Genomic DNA, 21,694 nt, shown 5'->3' on the forward strand with positions numbered 1-21,694 from the left:
AATCACATGAATGTTACATAATGAGATCGGATGCAAAATTCGCAGTTTTTCCGACGTGTAAACATCAATGTGCGTGTATGATCCTGGCAAGTTCCTGGCTTTGTTTCGTCGTGGTCTAAAATTAGAACTAATCCGTAATTAAGTCGATAAATAGCAGCGAAGCCTTGACATTACTACCGTCATGATGGAATAATTTAATATCTACGCGTAATGTTTTTACTAGTGCCCTGATTTGATGTGATTTTTTTTATTGCAGTGCTGAAGGACGAGCCCGACGACTTGACCCATTTGGCTCCGGTGGCGGGCGACGTCTGCGTGCCCTTGGACGACCACCCCTTCCTCACCGACAAGATGTTGGACGACTTCCTGTTGAAAGACACTTTCGAGCCGCTGTTGGCCGACGAGCCCACAGACCCGTTTATTTCGTACCGGGACTCGTACGACAACTCCCCGCAATTGCTGTCGCCCAATCTCTCAAAGGTAAAAGTGGTGGAGTGTGGGGCCGAGTTTCACCGGATTTTTGCAGAACTCCGAGTGCAGTTTGCCGTCGCTGAACAGTCCGAGCGACTCGCTGAGCGACGAAGATCGCCTGTCGACTTTCATGAATTTGCACACGGAAGACGAGGACTTGGTGTCCAAAGGGCCGTACATCAACATGAACATGGGGGAGGATTTGCCCCTGTTGATGTCGGACGATCTCATGTGGAACAGCAACGAAAAGTCGAGGAGTTCTCCTGATCGCAGCTCGAGTTTGGCGCAGTTGCTGTGTTCTTCGATAAACAAACATTCGCGCTCGAACGACCACGGGGGAGGGTTGATTTCAGATCAGTTACTCGATATCGACGATTTTTACAACAAGAAAAGTAACCGAGTGGGATTTCTGGGGGAGTTTTCCTGATTTTGTTGTTTTAGATTCGGGACTAAACGGGAAGACGTCGGCGAGATTAGAAAAGAAAAGATTGAACACTTCGGCGTACGAGACAAACACGAAACGATCAAGACATGAGCCGAAGGAGAAAATGTCTTCGGAGCTTTTGCAGCAGTTGATGTCCAATAATCACCACCGAGGGCGGCCGAAAGGGAAGAGTAATTGGCTGCTGGACTCGGGCGGGCAAAAGGCCGCCTGTATCAGCCAGCCCAGCGACAGTGTTCTCATGAACCTTTTGGTAAGCGGTTTCGATATCAGAGCTGGGTATATCTGTCTAGCGCCCACCAAAACTAAAAGATGAAGTGAAATGTTCAAGAGATCTCTTCAGGAGTGCGCTGAGCTCGTCTGATGACATTAAACGAAAAAGGGACGTAAAAGAGATTTATTTTTTAAGAAACAGAGTTCCCAATCCTTCCTTACCTTTATCAAAATGCCTTGATTCAGTTGCCAAATCGAGAGTACAAGAAATCAGGGATTACCGTGTCACCTCAAACTGCCATTATTGAGATAATAAGAGCCAGCGTACTGGTTTTGACTGTGATAGGAATTACTATCCGAAAAGCTCTCTATTTATCTTTACATTCCACTTCATGTTCACTAGAAAGCTTTGACTGTCAACTTGATGTTCACATTTATTGGAAAATTGTACACCTCGACATTATTTTGTGTTGTCGCATATCATCGTGCAGGACGCTTAGGAAAAATGTTTGATATAAGAGTTTTTAAAAAAAGTATTGTAGGCATGTACAAACAACGAAACACCATCTAATTATTTAGTGTAGAGTTGTAAACACTTTTGATCGTGTTGTTATCGATTTCTGATCAAAAGTGACGAAATTTTTATGTAAATAACTCTGTTGTTATTGTTAAGGCAATAATCACGCAGTGATATGTATAATCTTTTATAAAGATTATTTCTAGATTATATTAATTCAGTGTATTTATTTTTTAAGCATATTTGTTAATATGCTCATGTTGTCAATAAACACTATTTCTAAGTACAACCACCTCTTAATCAATCAACCTGGCAGGATCGATTTTTTAGGAAACGACGTCCCGAGGTTTGAACTAATACAAGTACTGCTGTGTTTATTGATTTCGCTCCCGGTAAACTACCATGCAAATAAATCAACCGCCTTTACTTGTCGGGAACGGCAAATTAAAACAGCACAACTGGTTGCCCCGTAGACAAAAAAATTCATGCGTGTGTTAGTAATTGTTATAATCGCGGACCCGACTAATTGGCAGTACCTTTGTTCTGGCAACGTACTTCAAAATTATGTGCAATTCAAATTTTATTTTTATCGCTCAAGATACTCAGTCGTTGAATGGGTTTAAAATAAGTGACCTTTTTTAGGCAGTAGTAAATACTTTGAATTTCCTTCACGTGGCAAATTGGAAATGGCAAATTGTTGGTGGCGGTTGGTAACAACATGTTAATGTGCCGTTAAAAATGTGAAATTTCGAGGAGTTTCTAGACATGGACTATTAGGTTCATTATCGAAGCTGAAGGTGCGCTATTTCTGGGATTTCTTTATCCCCTGGCGGTTTGACGTCATTGATAATTTCTTTTAATACCATTTTGCAGAAATTTAGACCGAATCGACGAATTTTCAGAAATTTTCGGTTTATGACCCAAAAAAATGGTACAAATTTTTTTAAGGCGTTCTTCATTCTTTATGCAATTTTAAGGAAATTTGAGGAAAATATTACTCTCGGCAGTGCTAATTTAGAGAAATTTGGACCGAAAACAAGAAATTTTAGAATTTTTTTGGAGAACTGCGGAAATGTTATCAAATTTTTTCAACATCCTGTAATTCATTTATTTTTGATGTCACAAAAACTTGTTGTTTCTCTTGTCTGTTTTAGTGAGGTCACCAATTTGCAGAAAATTTGGCCAAATAGACGAATTTTTACAAATTTTTGTTTTTTGAAGAAAAAAAATGTCAAAAAATGTTAAGATCTCGTAATTTCTTTATGCTTTAAGAGATTTTAACGAAATTTGAGGAAATTATGAGTCTCGGCTGTCTTATTAAAAGTGCTAATTTAGAGAAATTTAGACTGACAATTAGAAAATTTGTTTTGGAGAACTGCGAAAAATTTGTCAAAATTTTTTGACACCCTTCATTTTTGATGTCACAAGAACGAAATTTATTCATTTAATTTCTCTTGACTGTTAGAGTGAGGTCACTAATTTACAAAAACTTAGGCCAAATAGACAAATTTTTAGAAATTTTCAATTTTTGAACCCCAAAATAAACGCAACAAAATTTTTTAGACCTAATTTCTTCATTTTTTATGCGATTTTAACGAAATTTGAGGAAATTGTCATTCTTGGCTGTCTTATTGAAACTGCCAATTTAGAGAAATTTAGACCAAATAGGTGAATTTTTAGAAATTTTTGTTTTATGAACCAAAAAAAAATGGAACAAAAATTTTTAGGGCCTCGTAATTTCTGTATTCTTTATGCGATTTTAACGAAATTTGAAGAAACTATCATTCTCAACTGCCTTATTAACAGTGTTAAAAATTTAGGCTGAAAATAAGAATTTTTAGAACTTTTTTTCGAGAAGTGCAAAAATGTTATCAAACTTTTTCAACACCCTATATTTCCTTCATTTTAGTGAGGTCGTCGTCCTTTTAGCACAGATTTAAAAAGTTTACAAGAACGTCTTTAAGAAAGCGTTTTTTCCACTGCGAATAATTAAAAATTAATTGTAAACTTGCAAGAAACCAATTAGTCAAAATCGCCATATTTCCACGAAGGTCGTTTTTTCGAGCATTATTCAATTTTATTGCCTTGTACATAATTTTTCGGTCACGATTCAATACAAAGCGATTCTAATTCAATTCTTATCACTTTAGCGAGAGTTTGTCACACTAAAAATATTTTTTTATGGAAAATTCTTCGTAGAAGCAAACACGTTTAAGTTTGTTGGCACACCTGGAGATGTTAGACGCCGTTTCGCTCGCTACAGTATCTCATCTTAAGCCCTGGAATTTCTCGTAAAGAGTTTTAGTTAAATGCCACAAGAAATTTTGCTCTCGTGGCAATAATTTAGCTACAATTTACTTCCTAAGAAGAAATTAGATTCATTCAATTAATGGAGCTCGACAATGAATTCAGTTAATTACTCTAAAATAGACTGAAAAAACTTCGTGTTTCATAAAGTTGAAAAAATCCCATAAATCTGTTTAAATAAATAAAAATCCGGGAAACCTACCGTGCAAACATTTTTAGTATAATTTACAGCTTTTTATATTTATTTGAAATGAAATTTAGAGTGTTATTTTAATGGTTTCCACGTCAAAAATAACAGCACAATTATCCAATAAATAGCGAAAAATATTTGTTCAAACCTCCCGTTATCGAACATCATTGCATTGTATTGCTGATCTGATCAATTTCACTTATCAAAAGCAGTGACGCGCAACTTTTGTTTTTTGATTATTGCAACAACATGATGTAACGTCGATGATATTTCCTATTTTTTTTTGCCAACTTTTCTTATATAACAACTCTCGTTTAATTTTTATGCAACAATAAAACCGTTAATATAATCTTAATTGGAATCAAATTACTGATTATCTTGAGTTTATTGCACACGAATTACGTTTTAAATAGACAGGTATTATTGCCACGATGCAGTTGCCCTTGTACGGTAATAAACGCGTGTAAAAAATCTAATAATCGTTTACACAGTTATTAAATCATGTTAAAATATTACAGAAGAGTAAAGTGCAGGTTTTGTGGATCACGGACAAGATTCGGGTGGCTTAATATCAGTCTTTGTTGTTCTGTTTGTAAATTAATCCACGATTTTTATAAATCTCTTGATGACCTTTTGGAACACTGCCGGCGATAACATTAGATTAGAGCTGCTCATTTCCCCAAAATCGTTTTTATTGTTACTATTACTGCCAGGGTTGATTGATCCATTATTTTTAGTCCCAATAAAAAGCCTTTGTTCTACTTAAGTCTACTTTTAATAAATCCTAATGAAGGTTTGTCGTAAACATTGCTCGAGTAAAATTACGTTGACGTCTTGCAAATATTTATAACCGAATCCACTAATTACTGACAGGTCAAAGCTTTCTTTTTCAAATAGCACAGAGTCCAGTTTCTCATTTTTTTTTCCGCTTCGCAGGACGACCCCATGGACGGCTCTTCCCCCAAGAAGGAAGAGCGTTTGTCTGCAGTCCCCCTGGACGGGGAGGAGTCCCGCCAGAGCAAAATCCGGAAGAATTCTTTGTCGCTGCTAGACCCGGATAGCACAGCGATACCTTCGTTTCTGGACTTAACACAGCAAGATTTCGAAGTGAACGCACCTGTGGGCAGTTTGTTGCTTCATGGTACTGATTTACTCACAGCGCTGGATATCAGTGGACCCATTTAGCTAGAGCTTTTTGCTGGTGAAACAGCAGTTCGAGAGTTTGAAACCATACCGCTAATTGTAATTAAAGGGGACACTGTTACTGTGGAAAATATTCAGATTGGTAACTAACAAGATAATTTCTGACTGAAATGAGGGGTCTTATTAAGTGTTATGCACAATTTTTCCACTGGTTACTGCCGAAATTGTAGGAATGGTCACAGTTTCCAAAGTAATGGATATTCCTGATTTTATAAGTATTTTTGTAATTTTATAGGTGTTTATATTGTACATTTCCAAAGTGAATTACCTCATTTCTTCAATTATATTGTTATTTCCATTAATTGTATTTATAATTCTCATCGTGTAGAGTCTCAGCATTACTTTCAAGCTCTCTTTTACTGCTAATTAGTGATACTAAATCAGATGAAATTACTGTTGATTTTATTGTACACTAATACCTTTATTTTATTTATAGTTTGCTCATCTACATCAATCAAGTACCTAAAATAGAGCCAAATAATTTCAAAACTAATTTTTTGATACATTTTGCAATACTGCCATACTGATCACTAGTGATAGTTATTGTTACAAAGCATTTGAAAATTAGACTAGTTAGAATAGGAGTGTGCATATTATTAACGCAATATCTTCTGTAATATCAAAACTTATTTATGGGCAGAGACAGGGTACAAAGAAGACATTTTTTAGAAAATATTCGAAAACGCTTTGATGTTACACGAATTTTATACTTACTTTTAATTAGGCTGTATCTGTTGCAATATCAATTCGAATCATTTTACTTTGCCCGGGGTTTTAAAAATTTTATTGGTTTCAAAAACTGCAGCAATTATCCTAGGAATGTATCTTAGCTAAGTCTTAAGTGATATGAAATGTATAGTAAAATGTAAAGTGTTAACGGGAAGTGTACTCGGGTAAATAAATTATATCAACATTCCCAGTTTTTTTTCTCCTAGTTACACAAATAACTGTCGCGACACCTAGCGGCGAGAAGTCGAACTAACCGACGAAATTCTTATAAACTGCTGATCTAAAACTAGTAACGCCACTGGTTTTAACGAGCATCACGACGGTATGAAGAATCCTAATCTAAAGAATTAAATTTATCGATTTGTGGCAAAAACCGTTGTGTTTCTGTTACAGTTTCCTACTTTGTCAACCGTTTTACCTCCGGGCGATAGAGGCCGCCTCCGCGGAAATCCCATCATCTGTCAAATCGAATTTCGCGTCAAAACAAAACTTTCATTAGTGACGTATAAAACAACTGTTTTTCTTTCCATTTCCACAGTCGTGGAATCGCTAATTTTGTGTTTTGGGCCTCTCGCCCCCAATAGTTCCTGTCGAAATCCCTGGAATTTGGTGCCCCCTTTCCGTTTCTAACCTAAATGTGAGAATGTCTCCGGAAATCAATGGAAACCCCCCAAGTGTCACTAAAAGGAAGAAAAACCGGGATAAGAAGCCCCCTCAGCCCGTGAATCCTTTGGAGTTCAACATGTCGAACTGTAACTACTTCCCGACAAGTCCTGGGAACTACCATAATATTAGTATTCCTGATATTTCGGCGTATTATTCGTATTTGAACTATACGAACCCTTCAGAGCCCATGTCGTTGCCTATTTACCCTGTGAACTACCCCAATTATTTCCCTTCGAATTCTAACCTCAGTTTCATGGGGGCCACGAAGCCGATGGTGCCTTCAGTGAATGGTGACAATAACGAGTATTTGAGTTTGCCTGTCGCGAATGCTGACCAGATTGACGATTTGAGTAAGAGGAGATTCTCAGATCCTGGATTGCATGATAGCGACGACAGTGGGAACTCAATTGAGAATAAAATAATCGAGAAGCTCACCCAACAGATCAACATTTTGAAAGAAAACAACAGAAAACTCAACAGAGAAGTGACTGAGATGCGAATCGAATTGAACATTCTGAAGCAGCAGCAGAATTCAAGACACTTTGATCGAGAATATGAGCCTGGAATGCTCGCGGATATTATAAGAGAAGTAAGGGATGCTGCCAGAGTCCGAGAAGACGCCTTGTTGGCCAAAGTGAAGCACATGATTGAAGAGAAGCAGCTGAGCATGGTAAGTTAAAAAAGAGTTTTCAACTCACCTGAAAAAACGTCAACACAACTAACTTGCGAGATTCAAACTGATCGTTTTCATGGACGATGTAAACACCTCTTTTATCACGTACACAACTCATTGTGCTAATTTTTTACTGCGTGTTACATCACTTAATTAAAATCAGAGATGTTTTTTTGTTAGATTTGTTTTGATGATTATCACTTCCCTAGGAGAAAATTTGCTAATGACGGGCAAACATTTGAACAAATTTGTCGCCGTAATATTGTTCTTGCAAGGATTTTTGCGGTAATGAGGGAACAACTGAAGTAACGGGTTCGAAAATTGCCATAATTGTGGCAAAACGGTGCAACGACATTTTTTTAGTTTAAGGAATTACTAAATATGGTCGTGTTGTGAAGGGACAGACAACAGTTTTTGAAGGTCGACTTTTTATCGATTTTATAATTGTTTTCGTGTTGTTATTGCGGTAATGAGTGGAAGATATGACCGTTTTTGTACAAAATTCCAATAAAATTGTACACACTTTCAAAAATAGTTATTTTACGGACTCATTTAAGTTCCTAAAGTGAATCTTTTTCGGACTCAATCCCAGAAAGTTGCTATGACAACTAATAAAGAATACAACTTTTAAATACAACTATTAAACAACTTTATTTACTTTTTAATAACAACTTTTATCTAATAATTAGTAAATCTAACAGTATTTTACGCGTTTTTGTTGATTTTTTTAGGAGTCTGCATTTAATGTACAGAAAAACTTTAATTTTTGGACAATCTAAGGGTTACTTTGGTGACTTGGTAACTAAAATCCGAAAATCCGAATAATTACTTAATAAGAGGTTTGAGTGTGTTTTTAGAAACTTTAACTAAAAATGTTTGTATAGCGGTAACGATTAGTCTGCAAAACTGTGTTTTAGGTGCTTCTAACAAAAATAGCTGTTTTTGGTGTATTTTTTGATTTTGTTTCTTTCTTTCTATTCCTTTTGATCCTAATTATTCAATCCTTCAAAATTTTTAAGTAACAAGAAGTTTTTAACTCAGAAATTTTGTCAATTTTTTATACATCTTATGCCTTTATATTCTTTATACAGGTGTCCCAGAACGTTTTCACTTCCTTTAAACAAGAATTTCTTTATCTAAATCTGATGATATTTGTACTGTACAGAGTGATATATTTTAATATTAATTAAAGGTGGCTTTGCATTTTAGTACGTAGGTCTTAGCGATTTCCCACACTGATTGAAGGGTTTTACACATCGAAACCAAATTTGTTTAATGGCGAAATGTTGCTACATGATACGCCAATGCTTCTAAGGTAACTGTGATGAACCTGTCATCTGTCAAATTTAATTTTTATTCTTGATTTTTGTCCTTGCGAAAAATACAATTTTCTTTAATTTGTTTCGTTGCTAAGTTACGAACAAAATTTTCCTTTTAATTACACGGAGATGCGCTGTGATTGGTGAATTTTAAGTGCTTGTGCGATTCAAAAATTATTTCAGATTTTAATGGAGAATTTCCCATCAAGTGCGAGCGTTCTGGGACACCTCTATAGTTCTTTGACTTCTGGAAATTAATTTTTTCGACTTCGGGTTGCTAACCAACTCATTAAAGCACCCAAACGAGTTGCATAATAGAATTGGTCAAATTTCTGCTACAAGGTTGGTTGTTTGGTCACGTCACTCGAGAATTGAAATGTCAGTAATGTCAATAAACCAATTGGCCGTATTTCAGGGGGAGTTATAGTCTCTTCATTTGATTCAGACATTGTTCTAATGAAGCTTTGTTTCGTAAACACAGTATATAATTAAAATTGCGACAAAATTGTGGAAATTCGCCAAATTTGAAATGTCACTTACAAACAACGGCACAGGTTGTTATTGCAACCTGATGATACCAACTGTGACAAAAATTACTAGAATTTTGAACATTATTTTTTTGTTAAAAAATGGAAGTAGAAAAAATAGTATAAAACACGCTTTTTTGTAAGTTGTTTGCTGCACTCATTGCCAAGAAAACTCGCCTTCGGCTCGTTTTCTAAGTTTGGAACTCGTGTGCCAAATTACGTTATGAGACTTGTATTGTAATATACTAATATCGCATCTTTTGGATTCTTCGATTTTTCAGGTCGCTGAGATTCCCTAGTTTTTTGCAAATCTTAGAAATTCTAGTTTTTTTTTGCTATCTTACATTTTTTCGATGCTGCAAGTTCTTTAGACTTTATTTTGCATTTTAGAAGCTTTCAAAGCTCTGAAACTCGTCAATTTCTGTGTATTTTTAGCTTCTTTTTCTATTTCTACAGCTTTTAAACTTCTTCAGTTTCTACTAATTTTAATTCTTCTTTTATTATCAAACTGGAAATCGGGAGAACTGAGATTTTTGGATTATTTGTGCTTGAGTTCTTGAAACTGTCTTTAAATTGTGTAAATATAATTTTCTCAATTCCCTTTTTTCAGTTTTTTGGGCCTTTTAGCCTCTTTAAACTGCCGAAAAAGGCCAATTTAAATTCCGGAACCCAATTTTTTAAATCCGTGACAGCATTACAGCTTTCTTTTTAAGGAAATCGTTGTTTACCAACTGCGGAGCCGAGACACACCAACAAAAACGAACTTAAATCAAAACAAAAACAAAAAAATAGTACACATCATCAACTTGTTAATTACCAAACTAAATGTTTGTAGAAAATTGTTTATGGAATATTTGCCCTGTTATTGCATCCAGACTCCAAAACAATAAAAACTGGCTGTCACTGCAGTTGTTTTAGTGATATACCTGTAATAAAATCAGTCGAGTTTGTGTGACAAATGCGATTTTTTTCTACTTTTAATGATTGCAATGTCGTTGTCATATAAATAGGTGTAATAAAACGGGGTCATATACATTTCACAACTTGTTTTCTCAAACTACTTAATGAACGACAGAATGTGCAACTTCCTGGTTAAGCAGCGCGTCCACTGTCTTAATACCGGGTGTTTAAAAAAAAATTCAAAGACTCGTGTGTATGCTGGAATGAAAAGGCTTTTGGATTCGAGCTCTCGAGACCGGTTGGCTCCGGTGGTGATGACGTTGCGGATTACAGCAACATTAGTGCGTAATCCTCGCACTAGATGGCTCTCGCGGCTCTAACCAAAGTACTGTGCAAATTTATATTTCCCTCATGTATGCTTTGTACATAATATAAAGTACACTGTTTATATTTACCGAGCAATATCGGCATGTGGACTCGGTGCATGCATTCAATTTTGCCGCTTTTTCCGCCACGATCACCTTTGATTGGAACGTTTATGAACGTTTACTGTTCCACTATGTATATAGATGCAAAAATTAACTTTGGCGGTGTCGGCGTGCGAAGCCCTTTTAATTATTTATCGTCGCGGCGCCGAAAAAAAGACAGACGTAGTTCTTGCGTTTCTCGCTGACTGTTTACTTTGAGCTCGACGTATTTGCAGGCGCGATCAAATGGGCGTAATGATCTTTTTTAACCCGTAAATGCTTGATTTATTCTGGTGTTTGACCGGCGGTTGAGCCCGAGCTCGATTTATCGGTTTCCTAAGCTCTGTGCAAATCGATGCGGGCGAGAGGCAATTAGAAAAACTCGAGATGATTAGTTTAGGTTTAGGTTCGCACATTGTGCTAATTAATTCCGGGCGGGATTTTATTTTTATGTAGAAATTCGCTTCAGCAAATGTGCGAGGACACGTAAAAGCGAGATCACATTAGCATATTCGTTTATTGTGGCAAATAAAAGGTATACAAAGTGTCGTTGTGCACCAGGTAGAAATCCCGACTGATACGTTAAGTGGTGGTCCTCTCAACATCACGTCAAATAAACCCACGGAAGTAACACCATTTAACCAGTCTTTAGTGCGGTTTCGCGCTTTTAGTAACGCGCCCACCCACAGAGTTTACCTGTAATTTTCTGAATGAGTTTACCCCGTTACTCGAAATTGCTTGCCGCTACTGTAAATAATTTTAACAATAACAAAATTATAGTAATAAATTGAGGGGAAACCGATAATTTAATAACAAACTATTTGCGGTCTATTGATTTGATGGAAATTATGATAATAATGAAATGTTTGGTTTTTGGAGAGTTTTGACTTATTGTGACGGTGGATGTCTGTGTTTTATTAGTTTATACGATTAACATGCTTTCCTTTGTTTGCTCGATGATTATTATCAAATTATTTACCTACATGTGCTTTGTTTCTTGGGTTTCGGCTACAATTCAAATCCGCTTTTATTTGGTTTTCATTTTTTAAAAGCGGACCAAAATCGTCGAAATATGAACAAATGCGCTGAAGAAACTTGAGGTTCTTTGGAATTTTTTTTCATTTTTTCAGAATCTTTAGGGTAAATTACAGATTCTTATATTTTTTGCTTTCTGTGGCTTTTTTCTCTCTGATTCTATTTTTAGATTCTTTGTATCTTTATTCTGTTTTTATACCGGGTCCGGCATTATTTATGGACACATCTAAAATCGCATTTAATTTTAAAGATAAAAGTTTGCAAATTTGCATTATGGTTGATGAAACTCCGGAATTTGAAGCAATTTTTTTTTAGTATTGTTGGTTTGGCGTCGCGACGCTTAAGAAGTGTAATTTTTACCGGTTTTTATGTTTTTGTGGAAACACTCGCTAATAAAAATTGTGAAAATTTAATTTTTTTCTTATCTATTCGATAACATTGCGATTTGGTGAAAATAATAAACAACTCAAAGATAGTAAAATCTCCGAATGTCATAATTATAACACCGAAATTGTCAAAATTACGGATTTTATTAAAGTTATCTAAAATTTATAAAATTGTGGTTTCTATTCTACAATGTTGCGATTTGGTGGATATGATAACCAACTCAAAAATAGTGAAATCCCCGAATGCCATAATCGTAGCAGTAAAATTGTCACAATTACGAATTTTATTAAAAGTTTACTGAAATTTTTACTTCGTTTCAAAATAAAAATTTCTAAAATTTGTGTTTTCTATTTTGCGATTTAGGTGGAGGTAATAAACAACTCAAAAATAGTAAAATATTCTCAATGTCCTAATTGTAGCACGAAAATTGACAACATTTACGTTTTTTTAAATGCTTGAAATTTTTGCGTTGTTTGAAAATATATTTTTTGGCCTCATGAATTGTAAACGTCAAATTAACATTCAATCGACATCTTCGGAAACACTAGATTTACAAGCGCCCTGGACGTTTACACACGCCGTGCGGTAAAAATTGCCCAAATCGTCTGCTCTTCAGATGCGTTTAAAAATTAAAATCACTTTATTATAATGAAGATTGATCACCAAAGTGGAATCTACCTAAATTATTATCTCAATTAAGACAATATTTTTATTTTTAAAGTAATATTAAAACGTTTTTTATACAGCGCCATCTTGTGTACTTTTTGTGCACCAACTACAAAATTGACAGAATTGACAGATGATGAAATTTACACATGTCAGATGTGACAGTTCTCATGAATTTTGAAAAACCCAATTATTTAAATTAAAATTTTTCGGCCAAAAAGTTTAATACAGCTCTTATGCGTTAACCATTTTACAGCGCGAAATAAAATGTAAGTAAAATGTAAGTTACCACACGCGACTGTAAATAACTATTTTTTTAAATTTGCGTCTTCTACAATGGTGGACACAGAATCTTGGACAGAATTGTCATTTGATTGTCAATGTTTCTAAACCGGGCTTTGCGGAGGACGTTTGTTCATAACCAAACTTTTAATTTTTGATTCAATTGTCATTTTAACATTTTAGCAATAATAAAACCACTCGACTCCTCTTCGCCCATGACCAAGTGTTGTAGCGCAAAACCAATTCTGGCTTTCTTGTGGCGGCACATTAATTGTTATTGGTGGCATATCGCCGAAATACGTTTTTAAAATTTGTTTGACTTTTGTATTAACGTCAATCATAATGACAATAAAGCTAGGATTACATCAAGACTTTTTGAAATGACAGGAAAGTAGTGTCCAAGATTCTATGTCCACCATAGTATTACATAATTTTGCGATTTAGTGGAGATGATAAACTATTCAAAAATAATAAAATTCCCGAATGTCATAATTGTAGCACTAAAATTGCCAAAATTACAAATTTTATAAAAAGTTGTCGGAAATTTTTGTTTCGTTTGAAAATATGTTTTTTTTAAATTTGTGTTTTTATTCTATAATTTTGCGATTTGGTGGAGATAATAAATAAGCACTTCAAAAATAGTTAAATCTCCTATTGTCATAATTGTAGCACTAAAATTTACACACATCACGGACATCAAAAATAGTTAAATCTTCTATTGTCATAACTGTAGCACTAAAATTTACGAATTTTTGTTGAAATGTTTAAAATTTTAGCTTACTTCTAACATTTTTGTTTTCTGTTATATAATTTTGCGATTTGGTGGAGATAATAAACACATCAAAAATAGTAAAATTCTCGAATATCATAATTGTAGCACTAATTGTCAAAATTACAAATTTTATAAAAAGTTGTCTGAAAATGTTTGTTTCGTTTCAAAATTTTTTTTTTTATTTTTTTCTTTTATTCTATAATTTTATGAAGATAATCAACAACTCAAAAATAGTAAAATCCCCGAATGTCATAATTATAGCACTAATATTGTTAAAACAACGGATATTATTAAAAGTTGCTTAAAATTTTTGCTTGGTTTGAAAATAAACATTTCTAAAATTTGTATTTTTTATTCTATAATTTTGCGATTTAGTAAAGATACTTACTTAACAACTTTAAAATAGTAAAATCTCCGAATGTCATAATTGTAGCACTAAAATTGTCAAAATTACAAATTTTATAAAAAGTTGTCCGAAATTTTTGCTTCGGTTAAAAATTTAAAATAATAAAATTTGTGTTCTTTTTCTATAATTTTGCGATTTGGCGGATATAATAAACAATTCAAAAATAGTAAAATTCCCGATTGTCATAGTTTTGTAGCACCTAAATTGTCAAAATGTCAAAATTACGAATTTTATAAAAAAATCCGAAATTTTTGTTTTGTTTAAAAAAATTATTCTAAAATTTGTGTCTTTTATTCTATAATTTTGTGATTTCATAGAGATAATAAATCAAATAATGAAATTGTAGACTTTTCACATTTTTTTTTAGTTTCTTTTGATTCTTGTCTTTTTCTCTGTATTCTCTAAATTATGTTGCTATTGCTGTTGTAAAGTTGTGAAAGAATTCAGTCCTTAGCAGATTTGCAGAATGCCGTTTATTTATAAAATGTGGGTCAATACAACACGCAAATACGCAAACTGATAATTTATTCAAACATATTAATCCTCTCTTTGGCCGATGACAAAATGAAAATCTCCCCATTTTAAACGCCGTTATTGATGACGACACGTCAAAGACAAAACGATGGCGACAGACACTCCTCCGCTGACATTCGATACGGGCTGTGGTGGCATGGCTACGCAAACAACAAGATTGCCCTAATGGAGGCTCCAGTCGCAATTCGAGGGGTTAACCATTCGCGCCCATCCAGGATTATTATTCAGCCCATTACGGCAATTAAGCGGTCAGAGTTGTGCGATTGGTCGGCACGAAATTGGATCAACTTTCCTTCGAACAAAAGAAAATATTATGTTTGTCTGGGTTGGCCGTACCTGTATATTTTTTGTTTTTGGATTCAGCAGTCGTGCTCAGAAATCCGATACGGCCATCTAAGCGACCATCCATCCTTCCATCCATCCACTATACTTGATGAGAACATCTACTTCTCCGAGCAAATATTGACAGAGTGCTGTCCACGTACTCTCGGCCTGGGAAATCTTAATAAAATCAATAACGGCCATGATTGTGCCACGGAAATAATAGGAAAGTTGGCGGTTATGTAACTTCCGATGCGGCGTCATTAAAAACTCTCCATGACAACACCGTCAAACACTAAAATGGAGAACGCGAAAGTCGTGCCAGACGTCCTCGCCGCCACCCCCAAGCACCTCACCGAAGTTACCTACCACAAGAACGTCAAAGTCCAGCTTGGAAACAAGCTAAAACCGACGCAAGTCAAGGATCCCCCTTCCGTCAAGTGGGAGGCAGACGCCGACGCTTTTTACACCCTGTGCTTGACCGATCCGGACGCCCCAAGCCGAGAAAACCCCAAATTCCGGGAGTGGCACCACTGGCTGGTTGTTAACATCCCCGGGAATGACCTGGAGAAAGGTGAAGTCCTGTCGGAGTACATCGGAGCGGGACCTCCTCAAGGAACCGGTTTCCATCGCTATGTTTTCGTTGTGTACAAACAGAAGGGGAAGTTGAGTTGCTCGGAGAAGAAGCTGTCCAACAAGTCGGGCGGCGGACGAGGGAAGTTTTCTATTGCGAAGTTCGCGAAGAAGTATGACTTGGGGGAGGCGGTTTCGGGGAACTTCTTTGAGGCTGAGTGGGACGACTACGTCCCGATCCTCCAGAAGAAACTGGCCAACTAAATAATAAGAGTTTTATGTTGTACACGGTTAATCTAAACAATAAAATCGCGAAAAAAATTGTTCATTATTTTTACAATTGTGCATGATAATACGAATTTCTACAAATACAAAAACAGCTTCATTTAAAAAAAACTACGTTTTGTTTTAAACTAAACTTAAAAAGTTTGTTTAAAATAAGCTAAAAAATAGTTTATTTAAATGTGGAATGACAAAGAACAAAAACAATAACAAACAGCCATAACAATTAATAAACAATACAAAACAATAAAAAAATTAAAAAAAATTACAAATGCAATGCATTAAAAAATGTGACGGCGTCGAAAACTTTGCTGTCAAATTTGGGATGAAATACAAAAATTTTGTATCTCACCTAAAGTCCGTTTTTTTTTTAAAAAACCACCAACACCGCAATTTTCCCCTGCATTACAACCGGCAACGTTGCCTAGGGAGATTTTTGGTAAGAAAATAGTTGTCAAATTTTTGACATTTCTGAAAATTACGCAGTGTTTCCGTTAAAAACGTTTCTTTTACAGCCTGTTGGATTGCAAATCAAAGGATTTAATAGTGAAAAGACTCGCCATAGCTTGAAAGGCCGTTTTGTGTAATCAAATTGTCAATTAGGCAGCTAACCTATTTGATTTTAACACCAAAAGTCACCATCGACGACGTTGCCGGTTGTAAAGTGGTGGGAGAGTGCGGTGTTGGTGGTTTTTTAATAAAAAAACGGACTTTATATGTAACCTAAAATCTTAAAAAAAATAAAATTTTAGGCGCTATACTTAGTTTTAAAAATGATCAAAAATACAATTTATTTCCAAACATCAAATTTCGTCAAAAAATGCTGACGCGCGTTTCGATAGCAGGGCTACATCATCAGAGCGATGATTAAACTGAAATTTGGTGTTTGGGAATAAATTGTATTTTTGACAATTTTTGTCAACACCAAGATTTGATCCAACAATTATCTTTTAAAAATTGTTTACGAAAGGTATTTTTTTTTCCGTGTACCTAGTTAAGAGTCAAGAGAATTGCCGAAGTAGGCAGAAACAATATTTTTATTGACTCCAAACATTTAACATGACACAAATGAACACAACTGAACTAGTTTTTGTCCAGTTTTTGCAAACTTCCGGAAATGTTTTCTGCATAATATTAAAAACTGCCTAACAATAAGAAGTGAACATTTTTAGCTATTCCTACATGATAATAGTAGATTTTGTTATGTCTCAAATAGCAACTGTCACAAAAAGTACTTTTTCTGCCTAGGCAGCAAAAGTGTTTCCATGTCAACGAGCGCTTTTCATTACTTATAACAAAATTGCCTACTTTACTGTTTAAAAACGACCAAAAAATAGTGACTTTTTGTGACGTTTGGAGAAAAAAAATTTTTTTTTACTCCAGAGTTATTCCATTTGTAGATTTGTTTTATATACGGGGTGTTTTTGAGAGGCATGTACAAAAAGAGTTGTAATTCCTTGTCACAAATTGAGCCTATTAAGAGAAAAAAAGTTTTAGAAATAGATATGTACATAACAAGTACGGAAAGTGACCAATTTCGCACGAGTGTAAATGTACATGCACGAAAGACACTTTCCGACGAGTTATGTACACTAAAATTTTTGCTTTTTTTGAAAATAAAATTTTCTAAAATTTGTCTCTTTTATTTTATAATTTGGCGGTTTGGTGAAGATAATAAACAACTCAAAAATAGTAAAATTTTTGAATATAATAGTTGTAGCACTAAAATTGTCAAAATTACGAATTTTATTAAAAGCTGTCTAAAGTTATTGCTTCGTTTGAAATAGATATTTTCCTACGACCCCATATGAAAGTGACATTTTCCACACGGTTAAATGACTCCGAAAGTTGATGTTTTCGTACATCCATTTCCGAAAGTAAAAGTCACTAGTGTGATATGAATATATCCGCACAGACCTGTCAAAATTGACAGTTATTTTCAAATACAAATGTAACTCCTGAATTTTTGTCTCAAATATCTAGACGATTCACTGTAAAACAACATGCATAATGATAAAAATGAATTGGTTAGGTCATTTTTGACAAATCAGTTTTGACAGGTCTGTGCGGATATATTCATATCACACTAGTGACTTTTACTTTCGGAAATGGATGTACAAAAACATGAACCATCTAAATATGTGGAATACGTCACTTTTTTATGAGGTTGTAGAAAATTGACATTTAGAATAGATAAGAAATGAACTATTGTCGAATCTTATGGTTTCTTCCTGATGATGAAAGGTCGTAGGAAAAATAGTGTACATAACTCGTCGGAAAGTGTCTTTCTTGCACTCGTGTAATATCTGCACTCGGCTGGCGTCTCGTGCATCTACTTTTACACTCGTGCGAAATTGGTCACTTTCCGTACTTGTTATGTAAATATCTATTTTGTTTTCGAGATAAAATTACACAAAAATTTCAATAAATTTGATTGATAAATCGAATTGCTGGTTGCTTTGGAAAGTACGTGGGTTGGTGTTAATTTTACCTTGTCAGTTTTTGATTTAAAAATTGTTTTTTTATACTTTACTCCTTCTGAAAAAGCGCAGGTCTTTTTTGTACATATATTTCAAAAACACCCTGTATATTTACATATATTATCAAAAATCCTTTTTCTTTATCAATCTTAATTTTAAGATGACAAAATTGGGTATTTGAATTTCGTTCTTCGCATATAAATTATTTTGTTGTTTAAATTCGTGCGTTTTTGTCTTGCAGAACCACCTGCACCTGGTGAGCGAGAAGAACCGCAACAACGACCGCATCACCAAGTTAGAAGAGCAGTTGAAGAACATGAGCGTAAACACCTCTCGGTGAGTGATGGTTTTCCCATTTCCATTTTCAATTTTCCGACATCTATCATGCCGATCGTGGATGTTAGCACGCCTATAATTGGCGTTAATAACGACCAGCAATAAAAACTCACCGGTGGAGGGTTGGCGCCCCGTTAATAAACGTCGCCCGTCCGAAGCCGTTGAATTACAACCCCGGGGCGGAACAGCGTTCTGAGCACATAATTCAGTGCGGTGTAATTTTCTCGGGGACGCCTCGTGCTATGTTTGTACTGGCGAGAAAATATGGCGAGCGATAAGGCATGTTCGGTGCTATCTGTGGCCGACGGACGTCGGTGAAAGCGTGCATGGCCACTCCAACAACGGTCAACTCTTATCTAAATGATTTTTTACAGTGAAGAGGTGGAGGATCCCCCGATCGAAGACGGCGCCAACACGGCCCGGCAGGTCCTGGAGCTGGAACGGGAGGCTCTGGTGCTGCGGAAGGAGCTGCAAGAAACACGCGCAAAGAAGGAGGAAGCCGACCAGAAGCTCTTGCAGTGAGTATCTTTCGGTTTTACCACTTTTTGCATTAACGCTGTTTCAAAGCCACGAGGCAAATGTTGAGATAATCTCATGGTAAGATTACCAGAGATGTTGGTCGCTGAATAGTTCTAATGATTTTGAGTTAGGTTGGATAAGAAACTATCGAACATTCTGCGGAGGAACGATCTCTCCTCCGACTTTTCCGAGGATGGGAAAACTGTTTCGACCGACTCCATCTCGGTGACGACTTCCTCGTCCATTTCGCAGGCTCTTCCGAGGGTCACTTTGTCCGGACCTGTCACCGACTTGTGATTTCACAGCAATAATTTCAATTGTAACGTGCCTAACGACTAATGTAGAGGCTTCCCTAACTTTCAAGTGCCTAATAAGAGAGACACTCTGTATATTTTTGTAGGGTCGTTTCACACGTGCCGAGGGATTTCTGCTCATTCTCTCTTCAATTCGGTTGTGGAAAACATTCCATCCAGTTTAGACTAGTGTAACTCGGTGCCTTAGAAGTTAGTTTGATGATACAGGGTGGCCCAAAATCGTAACTTCGCTTATTTAATTCCATCGCTCATGCATTCATGCCATAATTCTTTGTTTTCATGTCTCGAATTATCACTGCCGAATTATCAGTACTTACTCATTTAGGATGTAATCTGTAGAAGTGTGTTGATTTAGTAATCTAGTAACATTCCGATACACTTAGTAATGTTTGTTTATAAACAGTCATTTTGGATTCCCAGCGTCGGCGGTTTGCTCTTTTGGGTTGTGATAGTTTGGCGTCCAAAATGACTGCAGGAGTAGTTAGTTGGTTTCCAAGAGTAATAAACTTATATTTTCCTAACAACTCTGTCTTTATTTTTCTGCGTTTCCCCAAGAATTACAGGAGATGACTGTAATAATTACAATTTTTATAAAAAGTTTTTTGAAATTTTTGCTTCGTTTGGAAATAAAATATTTTAAAATGTATGTCTTGTATTCTATAATTTTACGATTTGGTAAAGATAATAAACACATCAAAAATAGTAAAATCTCTGAATGTCATAATTGTACCACTAAAATTGTCAAAATTACAACTTTTATAAAAAGTTTTCTGAAATTCTTGCTTCGTTTGAAAATGTTTTTTTTTTAATTTGTGTCTTCTATTCTATAATTTTTGGATTTGGTGGAGATAATAAACACATCAAAAATAGTAAAATCCTCGAATGTCATAATTGTAGCACTAAAATTGTCAAAATTTCAAATTTTATAAAAGTTTTCTGAAATTTTTGTTTCGTTTGAATATAAAAATGTTAAAAATTTGTGTCTTTTATTCTATAATTTTGTGATTTGGTGGAGATAATAAACACATTAAAGATAATAAAAACCCCGGATGTCATAATTATAATACTTAAATTGTCAAAATTATGATTTTTTTTAAATGTTTGAAATTTTTGCTTTGTTTGAAAATATAAAAATTTCTAAAATTTGTGTTTTTTATTTTATTTTATAATTTTGCGATTTGGTGGAGATAATAAACACATCAAAAATAGTAAAATCTCCGAATGTCATAGTTGTAGCACTAAAATTGTCAAAATTACAAGTTTTACAAAAAGTTATCAGAAATTTTTGCTTTATTTGAAAATAAAAATTTCTAAAATTTGTGTTGTCTATTCTATAATTTTGCGATTTGGTGGAGATACTAAACACATCAAAAATAGTAAAATCTCCGAATGTCATAATTGTAGCACTAAAATTGTCAAAATTTCAAATTTTATAAAAAGTTTTCTGAAATTTTTGTTTCGTTTGAATATAAAAATGTTAAAAATTTGTGTCTTTTATTCTATAGTTTTGAGATTTGGTGGAGATAATAAACACATTAAAAATAATAAAAACCCCAGATGTCATAATTATAATACTTTAATTGTCAAAATTACGATTTTTTTAAATGTTTGAAATTTTTGCTTTGTTTGAAAATATAAAAATTTCTAAAATTTGTGTTTTCTATTTTATAATTTTGCGATTTGGTGGAGATAATAAACACATCAAAAATAGTAAAATCTCCAAATGTCATAGTTGTAGCACTAAAATTGTCAAAATAACAAGTTTTACAAAAAGTTATCAGACTATTTTGCTTTGTTTGAAAATAAAAATTTCTAAAATGTGTGTTGTATATTCTACAATTTTGCGATTTGGTGGAGATAATAAACACATCAAAGATAGTAAAATCCCCGAATGTCATAGTTGTAGCACTGTCTTAGTTTAATGATACAGAGTGGTCCAAAATCGTAACTTCACTTACTTAATTCCATCGCTCATGCGATTATTGTTTTTTTTTTCATGCTCATGCATTCATGCCATAATTGTTTGTTTTCATGTCTCGAATTATCACTGCCGAATTATCAGTACTTACTCATTTAGGATGTAATCTGTAGAAGTGTTTTAATTTAGTAATCTAGTAACATTCCGATACACTTAGTAATGTTTGTTTATAAACAGTCATTTTG

The 21,694-nt window shown here is 34.7% G+C and overlaps 3 protein-coding genes and 1 pseudogene across 4 annotated transcripts in view; 3 read left to right on the forward strand and 1 right to left on the reverse strand.

The window, feature by feature from the left end:
- The window catches only part of sima (HIF-1 transcription factor component sima), a 36,848-nt gene extending 30,590 nt beyond the window's left edge, over positions 1-6,258 (forward strand). For both annotated transcript variants that reach the window (XM_088036325.1, XM_088036318.1), the window contains exons 9-12: positions 257-480; positions 527-863; positions 913-1,166; positions 5,077-6,258. In XM_088036325.1, coding sequence (XP_087892451.1) covers positions 257-480; positions 527-863; positions 913-1,166; positions 5,077-5,325 — 1,064 coding nt within the window. In that variant the 3' untranslated portion in view covers positions 5,326-6,258. The remainder of the gene's footprint in view (positions 1-256; positions 481-526; positions 864-912; positions 1,167-5,076) is intronic.
- Positions 1-7,694, reverse strand: part of LOC148182004 (uncharacterized) — a 24,632-nt gene extending 16,938 nt beyond the window's left edge. Inside the window, exon 1 of the mRNA XM_088036371.1 lies at positions 7,437-7,694. Coding sequence (XP_087892497.1) covers positions 7,437-7,529 — 93 coding nt within the window. The 5' untranslated portion in view covers positions 7,530-7,694. The remainder of the gene's footprint in view (positions 1-7,436) is intronic.
- On the forward strand, positions 6,502-20,055 carry LOC148182005 (uncharacterized). Its single transcript, XM_088036351.1, has 4 exons — positions 6,502-7,408; positions 18,604-18,698; positions 19,073-19,216; positions 19,349-20,055. The coding sequence occupies exons 1-4, from the start codon at positions 6,716-6,718 to the stop codon at positions 19,512-19,514; spliced, it is 1,098 nt and encodes a 365-aa protein (XP_087892477.1). The 5' UTR covers positions 6,502-6,715; the 3' UTR covers positions 19,515-20,055.
- LOC148182006 (protein D2 pseudogene) lies at positions 15,070-15,864 on the forward strand (annotated as a pseudogene).
- Positions 20,056-21,694: the final 1,639 nt, after the last annotated feature.

This window comes from Gnatocerus cornutus, chromosome 1, assembly GCF_029298725.1.
Source record: "Gnatocerus cornutus isolate USDA-ARS CGAHR chromosome 1, icGnaCorn1.1, whole genome shotgun sequence".
Taxonomy (NCBI): Eukaryota; Metazoa; Arthropoda; class Insecta; order Coleoptera; family Tenebrionidae; genus Gnatocerus; species Gnatocerus cornutus.

What these genes read in the sequence shown, in the direction of transcription:
- LOC148182005 (XM_088036351.1), top strand. Translation starts at nt 6,716, where the DNA reads ATGTCTCCGGAAATCAATGGAAACCCCCCAAGTGTCACTAAAAGGAAG. An exon ending in AAGAGAAGCAGCTGAGCATG is followed by an intron (nt 7,409 to 18,603) that starts GTAAGTTAAAAA and finishes TTTGTCTTGCAG; the next exon opens with AACCACCTGCACCTGGTGAG. An exon ending in ATGAGCGTAAACACCTCTCG is followed by an intron (nt 18,699 to 19,072) that starts GTGAGTGATGGT and finishes GATTTTTTACAG; the next exon opens with TGAAGAGGTGGAGGATCCCC.